The sequence below is a fragment of the Taeniopygia guttata genome, chromosome 27 (assembly GCF_048771995.1).
Source record: "Taeniopygia guttata chromosome 27, bTaeGut7.mat, whole genome shotgun sequence".
NCBI classification, from domain to species: Eukaryota; Metazoa; Chordata; class Aves; order Passeriformes; family Estrildidae; genus Taeniopygia; species Taeniopygia guttata.
In genome coordinates, this window is record NC_133052.1 from 897,378 (window position 1) to 911,563 (window position 14,186).

At 59.5% G+C, this 14,186-nt stretch overlaps 1 protein-coding gene across 1 annotated transcript; it reads right to left on the reverse strand.

Moving 5' to 3' along the window:
• Nucleotides 1-4,011: 4,011 nt before the first annotated feature.
• On the reverse strand, nt 4,012-13,358 carry KAT7 (lysine acetyltransferase 7). The gene is made up of 15 exons (XM_072919055.1): nt 13,139-13,358; nt 11,765-11,912; nt 10,983-11,159; nt 10,529-10,768; nt 10,017-10,099; nt 9,717-9,806; nt 9,112-9,210; nt 8,862-8,972; nt 7,820-8,011; nt 7,489-7,578; nt 7,075-7,215; nt 6,603-6,696; nt 6,317-6,463; nt 5,690-5,796; nt 4,012-4,738 (listed from the first exon to the last, which is right to left on the reverse strand). The coding sequence occupies exons 1-15, from the start codon at nt 13,151-13,153 to the stop codon at nt 4,637-4,639; spliced, it is 1,836 nt and encodes a 611-aa protein (XP_072775156.1). The 5' UTR covers nt 13,154-13,358; the 3' UTR covers nt 4,012-4,636.
• Between the last annotated feature and the right edge of the window lie 828 nt (nt 13,359-14,186).

The following is a 14,186-nucleotide window of genomic DNA, read 5'->3' on the forward strand; positions in this document are numbered from 1 at the left end:
GGACAGCCCCAGCAGCTCCTCCAGCATCAAACCCAGTTTTTGGGGACAACCAGCTGGGAATTTGCCCCCAGAGGGACAGAACGAGGTGCACAGCACCCCCTGCTCCCCCAAACCCCCGGATCTCCCAGCCCAGCTCCAAACTGGGAGCACTGGGATGGCTGCGGTCCTGCCCGGCGGCTCCCGCTGCTCCTTTGGGATTTGGGATTTGGGATTTGGGATTTGCCGCTTCCCGAGCCCGGCACCTTCCCCGGCTCATCCTGCGGGGGCTGCGGCCCGGAACAGGGAGAGGAAGGGACGCCAAAAATAAAAATATCCCATAATTACAGAGGGACGGGCTGGAGCCCGGCCGGGCCAGCGGCAGCTCCGGGCGCTGCTCCTCAGGAACGGGCAGGGAGGAACATTTCGGGAAATCCTCCATGTCCCGAGCCCCAGGATCCCTGGAGCGGCTGCAGAGAATTCCTGGGGATGTCAGGAAAAGGAGAGAGCCCCGCGAGAGCCCTGGGCAGCCAAACAGCCCTGGCCTGTCCTGGGATATCCTGATCTGTCCTGGGATGTCCTGGGAGGTCCTGGCCTGTCCTGGGATATCCTGGCCTGTCCTGGAGTGTCCTGGGATGTGCTTTTCTGGTGGAAAAAATCTCATCCTGAGGCCCTTTTCCTGCAAATTCCCATTCCTTTCTTCTCCCACTGGGATGGAACCCAGGAGCCACAGCAGTGATTTCCGTTACCAGTTTGGGATGAGGATCCATCCATGGATCCAGGGATCCATCCCTCCATCCATGGATCCATCCATCATCCATGGATCCATCCCTCCATCCATGGATCCATCCATCATCCATGGATCCATCCATGGATCCATCCCTCCATCCCTGCATTCCGTGGATCCCTCCATCATCCATGGATCCCTCCTTGGATCCCTCCTTTCATCCCTGCATTCCGTGGGTCCCTCCCCCTCTGCGGTGACTCACGGGGAGCAGCAGCTCCCGGTGAATCACCGGGAAAACTTCCTGCTCCATCCGGATCCGCAGGGAGAGCTCCCCTGGCAAACCCCAGCCGGGCCCTGCTCTGCCCAAACAGTGCCAGGGCTCCTGCAGGGAAGCCTTTCCCGATGATCCCGGAGCCTGGGATGGTTTTTGGGATCCCACTCGGGATCACCCCTCACGGCTCCCTTTGGGAATCTCCTCCCCGGCAGAGCGGGAGACACAAAAAGAAGGGAAAGAGGAAAAAGGAGTCCCCGAGTGGGGACAAACCCCAGGCACGGTGTGTTATCCCCACCACCCCCATCCCCATCCCTGCCCGGGGTGGAATGAGGAGGAATTCCCGAATTCCCTGTCCCAGCTGGCAGCAGGAGCCGCAGCAGGGTGGGATTTTCGGGTGGGATTTTCGGGTGGGATTTTCGGGTGGGATTTTCGGGTGGGATTTTCGGGTGGGATTTTCGGGTGGGATTTTCGGGTGGGATTTTCGGGGCTCCCTCGGGAAGGGGAACGAGGGGGACACAGCCCAGGGAATGTCGGGGGCTGGCAGGGAGGGCAGGGATCACCCCGGGACAGGGGAGGGGGGCACCGGAGGGGCTTTGGGCTCCTTCCAGCCCAATCCGGGCTGGGATTCCCAGATCCCTGATGATTCCCGATGATTCCCTGATGATTCCTGATGATTCCTGATGATGGATTCCCCACCAACACGCTGCAGAGCTGGGAATGGTTCAAACACCCAGCACAGCTCGGGAATTGTTCCTCTCCCCTTGCCCTTCCCACATCCCCAGTATCCCTCTCTTTTTGCCCCGAAATCAGGGATAAATTCCCAGCAAAGGCACCCCGAGCTCCCGGGAGTTTCCTGCCTTTGCCCGGGGGAGCAGCACCCTCTGCTGCCCTGCTGGAAAACCTCGGGAAGGCTTTTCCCTCACCGCCACTTCCCGGGGCTCCCGGGGAGTTGGGCTCTCCAGGAACTCCCTGGAATTGCCCCAAATCCCCGTTTTTCTGGGATTCTGCTCCTTCCCAGCTGCTCCGGGCTCGGGCTCAGCCTCCAGAGGCGGAGGAGCTCCAGCTCCCAGCTCAGCTCGTTCCAGGCGTGCCCAAACTGGGAGAACTGGGAACAGCAGGCGGGGATGAGGGGCTGGAATGGGTTTTCCAGAGGAAATGTGGGTGCTCCATCCCTGGAAGTGTCCAGGGATGGGGCACCCTGGGGTGGCGGAAGGCGCCCTGCCCAGCGCAGGGAATGAAATCCCTGATCCCAAACCATGGCAGGAGCCGCGATCCCAGAGATTCCAGCATTCCCAGGAACATTCCAGCTGGGCAGGGAGGGTCACTCCCGCCTGGCAGCTCCGGGGCTGAGCTGCCCTGCAGGAAAGCCGCAGGAGCCTTTGGGATCTGTGGTTTCCTGGGGATGTTTGCTTTTCCCTCTCCTGCCTCCCGTTTTTCTCCTGCACCTCTGGTGGTTTCGGGCCGCGTGGGCCGGGCTGGGGAGGGCAGGAAAGGCTGAGATAATGACAGGGGATGATCCCAGGAATAGAGCCGCTCTTCCCTGGCAGGAGAGGCTGGTCCTGCTCTTTCCGTGGGTTTGGGACAGCACAGGGGCACAGGGATTGTCCCCGTGGATTGAGGGTCACAATAGGAACAGCTGAAGTCACCGCATGGATTTAGCTCCCACTTCTTCCTGCTTCCCCCCCCAGCTCCTTTTGGGAATATCAGCCCCTGTTCCCTGCCCCGTCCTGCCCCAAACCATCCCAGCAAAGGGAGAAGGCTCAGGAACCACAGAGCAGCTCCTGAAGTTCAGGGAGATCTCGGGGAATTTTCCTTCAGCAGCTTTCCCTCAGTGTGGGGAAAACTGGTCTGGTCCCAAGAACGGCCTCAGGCTGTGCCAGGGGAGGTTTGGGATGGTATCAGGGAAAATTCCTTCATGGAAAAGGGGAAAATTCCATGTGGGAAAACTCTTCTTGTCCCAGTAACAGCCTCAGGTGCCAGGGGAGGTTTGGGATGGTATCAGTGAAAATTCCCTCATGGAAAGGGGGAAAATTCCATGTGGGAAAACTCTTCTCGTCCCAGTAAGAGCCTCAGGTACCAGGGGAGGTTTGGGATGGCATCAGGGAAAAATTCCCTCATGGGAAGGGTTTAAAGCACTGAAGTGTCCAGAGCAGGATGTCTGGGACAAAGACTCAACCCCGAGGCTGCTCCAGTGCCAATCCTGACGCCCCCAGGCCTGGGGAGGGTTCCAGAGGAGCCCGGGGGCACGGGGGGCTGCAGGAAAGCAGGAGCACGGCTGGAGCAGCTCGGGAACATGCTTTTATTGAGGGGGGCACAGGAGCAGCGGGGACAGGAGCAGGAGCACGGCCTGACCCCCCCTGCTCCACAGCCACTGCCTGGGACACTCCTGGGAACGTCAGTGGAGTCAGGAATGCCCAGGAGCAGCGAGGGGCTGGGGCTGCTCTGGGGTTCCAGGAGAAGGGCAGGGAACCAGAGGAGCAGCAGGAACTTTTCCAGTCAGGATGGGGCAGGGGTTAATGGGAATGGCTCCCAACTTCCCAGGAGGGCTTCATTTCACACCCTGTTCCCTGAGGGACCACTGGGATGGAGGAAATCAGCACTGGGATGGAGGAAACCAGCACTGGGATGGAGGAAACCAGCACTGGGATCACTGAAATCAACCCCAGGACCAGGGAATCCAGCACTGGGATCTCTGAAATCAGCACTGGGATCAGGGAATTCGGCCCCTTCCCGGGGCTGTCCCTCTGCCAGTGGCACTGGAGCCACACAGGGAAGGTGGCACGAGGACACTGGTTTTACTGGGAGGCCATTCCGGGATATTTCTGCTGATGGGAGGGAGGAATCAAAGGGGTTTTTTTGCCCTGCCAGGGAATCCATCCCTCCCTGAGGCACAGGAATTGGTGCTGGGAGTTCCTGTGGCTCTTTGGAAAAGGCCAAAGTTTGGATTCCTTCAGCCTGGAGGGGAAAAAACCACCAATAAAAAGGGACCTGCAGTTCCAGGAAGGCTGTTCAGGGAAAAACATCTCCAGGGGAATACACTCAGCAGGCTGTTTATGTACAGGAACTCAGCAATTCCACGAGATACACACCAGGAAAAACGGGAATTCTAATCCAGAGGTGCTTCCAGCAGGGCTGTGGTGGCTCCAGGAGGGGGTGACAGGAACACCCAGTGGTGCAGGAGGTGCAATTCTGGCCGTACAACAGGAACTAAGTGAAGATCTGCTGGATCCTGGGAAAGCTGCTGGGACAGGGGGAATATCCCACTAAAGCTATTTCAGACACGGAAGGGGACAGGAGTGACGCCGCTGTCCCCGCGGCGCTGGGGGAGGCAGGGCTGCCCCAGAGAAGCATTTCCAGCATTGTCCAGGAGCCAGGGGTGACGCCAGCAGCCAGGGGAGCTGCAGGAGGGACAGGGGGACGGAGCAGGACAGAGGGACGGGGACAGGCCCAGCAGCCAGAGCTCCTCAGCTTCCCGGGGCTCCCAGCCACTTCCAGTCCTCGCGGCCTCACTGAGGCCGAAACATCCGAGTTCCTCAGAACTGTGGGGACACAGGGCCAGCCCGGGGGTGACCCGCCCTGGGGACACTGCAGCAGCCAACCACCACGGCACCGCGCGGATCCCTGCGGCGCCTCTCTGCTGGGGACACTGGCGGGGACACTTAGGTGCCCTTGGGAGGGGTCCACTTCAGGCAGCTGGGGTCCATGGTCTTGTTGCTGTTGGACCTCTTGGCCTCCTTGGCGATCCACTCATCAATCAGGTCCTGGGGAGAGCAGGGCAGGGCAGGTTAGGGCTGATCCTGCTGGGGAACCACCCCTGGGACAGCACCACCAAGGGGAGGGGGCTCAGCCATTAATGCCTCAAAGGAGCAGCAAAATAACAGCAGAGTTACACCAAAACAAGGCCAAAATAACAGCAGAGTTACACCAAAACAACACCAAAATAACAGCAGAGTTACACCAAAATAACAGCAGAGTTACACCAAAACAACACCAAAATAACAGCAGAGTTACACCAAAATAACACCAAAATAACAGCAGAGTTACACCAAAATAACAGCAGAGTTACACCAAAACAACACCAAAATAACAGCAGAGTTACACCAAAATAACAGCGGAGATACATCAAAAACAAGGCCAAAATAACAGCAGAGTTACACCAAAATAACAGCAGAGTTACACCAAAGGAACAACTAACTTCTCCTCCAAGGAGTTTTCTAGAAGCCCTTCCATCGAGCTCCAAAGGGGTCCCAGGGAAGGGAGAAGGTTTGGGGTCCAAACCCCACCACACAGGGATTTATCAGGGAGGGAACAAGCAGGAGCCATGCAGGGCTCCATCAGTCCTGGTCACAGCGGGTCAGGCAGGTCTGGGTTGGATTTTAGGGAGAAGTTTTCATCCAGAGAGGGTGGTGGGCACTGAACAGGGAATGGGCACAGCCCCGAGGCTGCCAGAGCTCCAGGGGTGTTTGGATACCCCTCCCAGGGATGCTCAGGGGGGGAATTTGGGCTGTCCTGCAGGGCTCAGTCCTGCCCTGCTGAAGAACGAGGTCGGATTCCCACATCCTGTTTTACTTGGAGATGAGAATGAGCAGGCTGGAGAACCCAAGGAACCTCTGATTCCAGCAAGGAAAAGGAAGAGAACCCAAGGAACCTCTGATTGCAGCAAGGAAAAGGAGGAGGTGAAGGAAGATCCCCCCAGCAAGGCCCAGGCTCACCTGTCTCTTGAGGACCAGGTGTTTGCCCTTCCAGTACTTGAGCATCTGCAGGGCCTGCAGGGTGCTGACGATGTCCACGGGGTTCACGGCGGTCTCCTGGCTGATCTCTGCAATCAGAGCCCACCCAGAGCCTCTGAACCAGCCCCAGAGCCCTGGGCTCCAGCACCAGCTGGCTGCAGTCCCCCGGGGAATGTGGGACTGGGCAGGCACAGCCAGGAGGGCAGGGGTTTGGGGGTGCTGGCTTTGGGATCTGTAAGAAATCCCCCGAGGGAAGATGCAATCCTGCTTCTCCAGGGTACCTCGTGTCCCCAGGGAACTCCACATCCTCCCAGGTGCCACCAGCAGAGAAATGCCATTAAAAAAAGGCCAAATATTCTCAATATTGGCTGCTGGTGCCATTTTTTTTGCTAAAATAAACATTCCAAAACACAGCTGGATAAAGCTTTTTGCTGAATCTTTTCTAAATTGTCATTTTTTTCATCAATCAGCCAATTCATCCTTTCAAAATGCTGCAAATGGCCCATTCCCAACCACAGGAACATCCCAGGAAACTCAGAGCTCCACAAACACCTGGGTGGGTGAGGCAGGCCTGAGAGGCACGGGGGTGTTCCCAAAATCCCCCCTGACCTTTGATGGAGATCTCCTTGCCCTGGAAGTTGTGCAGGTACCGCAGCAGAACCTCCTTCCAGTAGCTCCTGTAGCTGATCAGGCCCAGGTCAGACAGGGGACGCTCAGGGGAGCCGACTTTTTCTTCTACTTTAGACAGCAAATAGCCTAAAAAATGTAAAAAGAACCATATTTAAACGACTCAGAAACGAGACAGGATGGAAGCTGCTCCAGCAGCAGCAGCCAGGTGAGATTTCCTGGTGGAGCTGGAGGGATTTGTCCCTGGAATTTCCCCCCACACACTCACTGAAGTCAATGAGCATTTTGCCGTAGCCTTGTCGCATGTACTGGGGCATGGTCAGGATGCAGGACACGTTGTAGTTGAGGAAGGAATTCTTCTCCTGGAAAGGAGCAGAGAGGAGGGGCTGAACTCAGAATTTTTATTCCTTTAGCTGTTTTATTTTTTTTAAAAAATCATGGTGATTAATATTTATCTTCATTCCTTCCCAGTTTCTTTCTCCCTAACGAAGATAACCACTCTGCTTCCTGGCAACCACAATTCCTTGGAGCTGGTTTGGTTTTTGCAGGGAATGAGAAAAGATGGAGCAGCACAACACCTGCAATCCCTCAGCAAACAGAACAACCCCTGCAGCTCAGCCTTGGACTTTTACCTGCTCCCAAGAGCAGCAAACCCTGAGACTGCAAAAGGGATTCAGGGCTGATAAGGGGGGCCCTAAATCCCATTTTGGTGAGGTGGGGGATGAATGTTTTCCACTGACCTTGGAGAAATACCCGATCAGGTGGCAGCCGGTGTTGTCAGCCTCCGTCATGACGTAGAAGAGGAAGGGTTCCACATCATAATAAAGAGTTTTGTGGTCCAGGAAAAGCTTTGCCAGCAGACACAGGTTCTGACAGTAGATCTGGGCACAAAAAAGAGATGCAGGTGTTTACCCCAGTGGGATACCCCAAATGTGGGCAAAACCACCCAGGAAAGGACAAAAAGAGTCAGAATCATCTGAGATACAATGGGGGAACAGAGCAGCTGGGCCAGGAAACAATTCCAGCGGTGATGGAAATGAATGAGCCTGGATCCTGCCCCACACCTCTGCCCCACAAACTGCAGCAGCCCCTCTGTGAGCAGGGCCACCCCGGCTGCCTGCAGGGCCAGCAGGGCCCGGCCTGGCCCCTCTCACCTTGTTCTTCTTGCCGTCCACCTCGAACACGGAGATGGAGCCCTTGCGGTAGATCTCGTCCCCTGGGGGGTGCTTCCAGACACACTTGGCCTGGGACAGGGACAAAATCGGGGCTGTCACCGCTGGCCTGGGGACAGCAGCTGCTGCAGGGGGACAGGGAGCTGCAGCCTGGCCTGCGCTGCAACCCAGCCACGCCAGCCTGGGGTCAGGCACTGCTGTGTGCACGGGCTGAGCCTGGCTGGGCATCGCTGCCACAGCAGCATTCCCCGTGGGACTGAGCTCTCCCTGACCCCACAGCAGCACTCCCAGCAGGACTGGCCCCAGCCCTCACCATGTGCCTGCGCAGGATGGTCTGGCTCTTCATGTACTTGAGGCAGAACTCGCACATGTAGAGGCGCCCGAGGCGCGCGTACTCCTCGGGGTAGGGCGAGTGGTACCACGTGTCCAGCTCGTAGCGCCCGAACGCGATGGTCTTGATCATGTTGCTGCCCTCGGTGATCTGCCCCTGCAGCCTCAGCTTCTCCTGCCCAGGGGGAAAAGCAGTCTTAGCCAAAAGGTTCATTCCAAGCAGCAGGAGGGGAACTGGGATTTGTTTTTCCTAGACAAAATCAGTTTCAAGTTTTCTGGATTTGTCTTTCACTCAGTTCCTACAGCTCCCTGACACTCCCTGCTCCTTTCCTGAGCTGCAGGGACAGGGCACAAGTGAGAGCAGCTGAGGGAGCTGGGGGTGTTTATCCTGGAGAGGAGGATCAGGGGACATCTCCTGCCTCTCCATAACCCCATCAAGAGATTCAGCCAGCGTGGGCCAGGCTCTGCTCCCAGGGAACCCCAGGACAGGAGGACACGGCCCCAAGCGGTGGGTTAGGCTGCACATGAGGAGGAATTTCTTCCCAGAAAGAGGCACTGGGAATTGGAAGGGGCTGCCCAGGGAAGTGTCGCCATCCCTGGAGGTGTTTAGAAGAGCCTGGATGTGGCACTTGGTGACAAGGTGGTGTCAGGTCACGGGTGGCACTCGATGACCTCAGAGGGCTTTTCCAGCCCAGTCCATCCTGTGGCTCTGTGACACAGCCCAAGGCCCTGCCCCAGGTACCCAACCGTCCCAGGAAAGCATCAAAGGATCGTTTGATCCCTCTCTGGAATGGGATGTGGCTTTGGGAGGCTCCTCAGGAGCTTCAGCAACACCAGCCTGTGAACTCAGTCACGGGCCAAGGCCGCGGTGGCTCTTGTTGTCACCAAGCCTCGGCAGGGACGCTGAAGCTGTCCCTGTCCCCTGGGAGCACCCCTGGAATGTCACCGCAGCACATTCCTGAGCGCAGAGCTCAGCTCCAGCTCCCACAGAGCCCCCGGGGCCGTGCCTGGGGCAGGGATCTCACCAGGTCCTCGGAGGCGCGGGCCTGAGCCCTGCGGAACAGCTCCAGGTCGTACTCGCTGGTCAGGTTCTCCAGGAGAGGCTCCCTGGTGTTGCCATAGGTTTGCCTGTGCTCCTGGAACACCAAAGGACAGCGCTCTGGCTGCTGAGCTGCTGGATCCTGCAGCTTTTCTAGCTGGGAATGCTGCAGGATGACTGGGAGAGCCAAACTCCATCCCAGGGGAGGGATGAAAGGATGGAATTCCTGCTTTTACCATGTATTTCTCCTTCTGCTCCTTGCTGAGCCCCGAGTTCCTCTTCTTCCTGAGCTCAGCCACCTTCTCCTTGTACCGCAGCTGCCTCTCTGTGGGGGCCTGAAAGAGCCCCCAGGTGGGACCTTGAGAGGCTGTAGCCCCTCCAAACCTCCCCCTTCCCTGCCCACCCCACGGAATTCCATCCTGGCTGCCATTCCACGAGGTCTGAGCCAGACCCTCTGCTAATCACAGGGCACTGCGGCTGCAGCACAGGAATGCAGAGCAGGAAATTTTCCTTCCCACCACAGGACAGGGTGAGCTCCCCACGGAATGCTCCGTGCTGGGGAACAGCTCCCAGCTGACTCAGGGACTGGGAAATGTCATTCCCCTGGTTTGGCTCTCTGCTGGTTACTCAGAGGGAAATTGCAGCTTACAGCTCTGCAGGAATTCCCTGCTCCTGCACAGCCAGACACAGGGGAAGGATCATCCTGAACACAGCTCTGCTCTCCCTGCCTGCTCCAACCTCACTGATCCAGGGAATTCCCCCTCTGGAACAGCAGCTCCTCGGGATGTGGAGAAGGGAGAAGCCCTGTGCTGGGAGCTGGGAGCTGAGGCTGTCCCCTCACCTGGTGCCTGGTGGCGTGCCTGTTGTTGTCATCCTGCCTGTGGGCCAACATCCGCTCCTCAATCTGCTTGTCCCGGCTCTGCGCTCGCACCTGGGGGCCAAAATTCACCTGTCAGGGCTGCAGCCACCTCCTGTCACCCCCTGCCCTTCCAGGGGAGACACACAAATGCCGCTGCCTCCCAGCCAAACACAGCAGCACGCAGCTGTGAACTGTGTGCTGCTCACAGGTCACAAGGCTCAGCATTTTACCCTAAAAATCCCAAAGGAGGAGAACTCAGAAGGCAAAACCATCCATGTTTACCTTGCACTCATCTGCTGACAGGTTGTGGTAGAGAGGGCAGCCCGAGATGGAGAAGTGGCGCTCGTGCTTCCCGGTCAGGTGTCCTGCAAGGGGTCAGAAAAACAGCAAAAGTCGTGACAAATGAGCCCAAAGAGGCGGAGGAAGTCTCCCTCACAGGATCACCGACAGGGGGATTGGAGGAGGAAACTTCCTGGTTTAAAAAGGAAGGAAAATCTTTCTCATACTAAGCCAAAGCAGCCAGGGATAGGAGTGCAATAGTTTGGGACTGAAATCCTGATTCTGGCAAAAACCAGTTCCACAAATCCGGGGCTTTTCCTCCCCCACCTGTGCTCACCCTCCTGTCTGCTTCCTCATCCCGTCACCCCCCAAAACAGAAAACATCTCCCTGTATTTACGCCTCACATCCCTTCTCCAGACCCGCTCCTTGCCATTCCTGACCTGATTCCCTGCTATATTTGGGATTTGCACCCAGCCAAGCAGGCAGCCCGCAGCGGGACTGCCACGGGCGTTACCCAGGGAGTTGCAGCCGGGAGTGGGACACTTCATGTTGAAGTTGTAGCTCTCGTGGAAGCGGCGGCGCTTGGGCCGGTGGGAGAGGTCGCTGCCCGAGTCCTTCATGGACATGTCCTTGGCCAGGCTCTCGTCGTGGGACACGTTGGGGCTGGAGATGTCGATGTCGGACTCCGAGGAGGGCGCGTTCCCCGTGGGGGTGCGGGGCGGCGACTCGTCGTGATCCGCCGCGTTCTTGGTGTCTGGGGAGGGCAGAGGGGACGGGGCTGAGGGGACGGAGATCCCAAAAACGCCCCTGAAAACACCCCAGGGGCTGCACAGAGCCTCTCCCACCCCGGGAGCAGCATTCCGTGTCCTTGTGGGTACCAGTGGAGTGTTCCCTGTCCTTGTGGGTATCAGTGCAGCGTTCCCTGCCCCTCTGGGTACCAGTGAAGCGTTCCCTGCCCCTCTGGGTACCTCTGTCCGAGAAGTCCACGGCCTGCTCGGTCTCGGAGCCGGAGGAGCGGGTCTGTCGCAGCGGGTACTTCTTGGGGGTGACAGGAGCTGGCTGCTGCTGGCTGCGGGTCACCCTCCGCGTGGAGTACACCGGTTCATCTGGCCCGAAGGCCGGCGGGTTCCGCACCGGGCTGGAGTCTGCTCCCGGGGAAACGGGGCCGTTACACCGCGGGGACACCATGGCGACACCGCGGGGACACCAGTCACACCATGGGGACACCACAAGAACCACAGAGACACCACAACACTGAGGGGACACCACAGTCACACCACAGCACCCACAGGGACCCCGGTGTCCCTCACTGATTGACACCCTGTGGCTCTGTCCTGCCCATGTCACCATGCTCTGGCAGTGCCTGATAAAATCCCAGGACACTTGGAGCAATCTGGAGTGACAGCAGCTTGCTCCAGGTTTAACAGCTTAATTGACCCATAATTAGCACCCAGCTCCTATCTGGAGAAGCAAAGATCCCTTCATTTAGATAAGAACCCACAACCCTCTGGAACACCAGGATTGCCGGTGGTGTGGGATTTGTGTGTGGGGCTGGAAGAGCCTTGCCCCCATTACAGGAGGAGTTTTTCCCCACTTTAAGGAGCAGAGCATTGCCCTGGTTTGAGGAAAGGCTTTTCCTTAGTTTAAGGAGGAATCCCTAGTTTAAGGAGGAGCCTTTTCCTGGCTGGAGGAACCTTTCCCCAGTTTGAGGAGGAGCCTTTCCCGGTTCGAGCAGGAGCCCTTCCCTCACCCTGGGAGCTCTGGCTGAGCCGGGCCGAGGAGCGGGTGACGCGGGCGGATCTGCGGGAGGTGCCGTCGCTCTCGGAGCTGTCCGTGTGCTCGGGGTCCGTGGAGAAATCCGAGTCCTCGGTGCCATCCGAGCTGCTGCCCGCGTTCCTCTGCAACGGCACACACCGCACTGAAACGCTGCCCTGAAACGCTGCCCTGCTGCTGCTAAAAACACAAAACTGAGCGGGGATTTCGTGTTCTGCACCTCCTCCCAGCCTCTGCAGCTGCAAGGGTGACCCAGGAGGTTTATGCCGAGTCAGGGATTCTTTTTTCCTCCTTCTTTTTGTGTCTCCTGCTCTGGCAGTGAGGAATTTCCAAAAACAAAGCGGGACAGGTGATCCCTCACGGCCAAATTCCCACCTCAGGGCGTCATTCCCAGGATATAAACTGGAGGAATTACCAGAATTATCCCAAAGCGGAGGGAGCAATCTGAATGTCCAAAGGGTGTCTGGCACTGGTCAATAACTGCAATTTTTATTCCTTTCCCTTTGTGTTATCACTGTTATTTAAAAACATCACAGTATATGACTTCATTTCTCATTATTAAACCGCTCCAACTTAAAATCTTTAATTTTGCTCCCCCTTTTCCAGGCTCGTGGTGAGGGGGCGGCGATGGCGGCGGCCGTGAGGGGAGCGGGGAGGGGCGTGGCCGCCATGAGGGGAGGGGGGGGCGCCTCGCGCCGGTGGCGGGAGCGCGGCCCCCGCGCCGCTTTGTTTTGCCCCCAGCGGAGCCGCGCCGGCCGCAGCCAATCACAGCGCGCGTGGGCGGGGACAAAAGGGAGACAGACCAATAGCAGCCCGAGGAGCAAAAAGGCGGGCCGACGCCTCGCGTGATTGACGGCGAACGGCGGCCAATCAGCGCGAGGCTTGCTCCCACGGCAACGCCAACCGTGGGGGGGAGGCCGCGGCGCGATGGGGGAAGGGAGGAACAAGGCTCGCGCGGGGAGGTGACCGTTGGGGGCGGGGATGGACAGCAGCCACAGCCAATCAGCGCTCAGCCCGGCACGGAGACCCGTCCAATAGACGGCCAGCTCTGCGAGAGCGTGTCCAATCGTAAACGGCGAGGGGCGGGCCCCGCAGGCGGCGCGGGGGAGGGGGGCGGTAGCCGTTGGGGGTGATGAGTGACAGGCAGCGCGACCAATCAGCGCGCGGCCTGATAGTGCCGCAGCCAATCGGAGAGCGCGGGAGGCGGGCGCTGGGGGCTCAAGGCCGCTATTTTCTCCCCAGTTTTGGAGCAGGGCGAGGCAGCGGAGGGGCTGGGGAAGGGTCGAAAGCAGCAGCCCGAGCTCGCCGGTCTCCCCGTCGGCCGCCTCCCCCGTTTCCCGGCCGCGCTCACCTTCCTGCGCTGCATCCTGGGCGGGGGCAGCGAGGTTGCCTGGTCCCCGGCACCCGCGGCCCGCGAAGCGGCGGTGGCCGCCGCGGTGTTGCTGCTGGCGGACTCCGTGGTGGCAGCCGTGTCCCCCGCCCTGCGGCACTCCTGCTCCTGCGGCGCCAGCCCCGCTCCCGCCGCCGTTCCCTGCTCGGTCCCTCACGCTTCCGCCGGGACGCGGCCCACACCCCCCGTCACGTGACCACGCGCCATGTTGGAGCCGGGCAGGCGCCGCCGGCAGTGAAGCCGTGCGCCGCCATCTTTGACTGGGGCGGCGGGCTGGGCGGGGGTGGCGGCCGCCATCTTTGATAAGGGCACAGGGCCCGCGGGGCGCAGCGCCCCCGTTACCGAGTCCGCCATGTTGAGTGCGGGCAGCGCCGAGCTGAGGCGGAGGAAGCCTCGGGAACTGCAGCACTGGCGGTTCCTCCGCGCAGCCTGCGGGGGCAGTGCCCTGGGGGCGGGATGTGTGGCCCGGGCATTGCGAACCGTGTTGGAATCCCCGGAAGGATGAGAGGAACTGTGAAGGACAAAGCGCCATGGCGGGGGTTCGGCCCTTCCCGGCCAAAGTGCTTTCTTGACTCGCTGCTCCCTGGCCTCGCCGAGCCCGGGAACGTCCCGGAGGCGCAGCTTGGAGCAGCGGCAGCGGCTGAACGGGGCCTTGGGGAGGGCGGAGCCAATCCCGGCCGGGCCCCGGTACTTCCGCCCCGCCGGGCTCCAGCGGGCCCGGACCGGCGGAAGGACCCCGGAAGGCCCCGCTAGGGAGCCCCACTTCATATGCCCCAATCAGAACCCGTCGCTCTATCCCGCCCCCTCAGCCCAGCCAATCGCCGCGGCCCACATCTGGTGGTGCTCCCGCGCGCGCCGTGCATCGACAAGACCCCCTAAGTCTGGGGTGCCCTGAGTACTGCCTGCTCTGCCCCGCACACCCCTGGTCCCGTCGCGGCGGAACCGCGGCGGGCGCAGCCCCGGGGAGGGTTCGGCGATCTCGGTGTGCAGTCCCCGCCCGGCCCCGCGC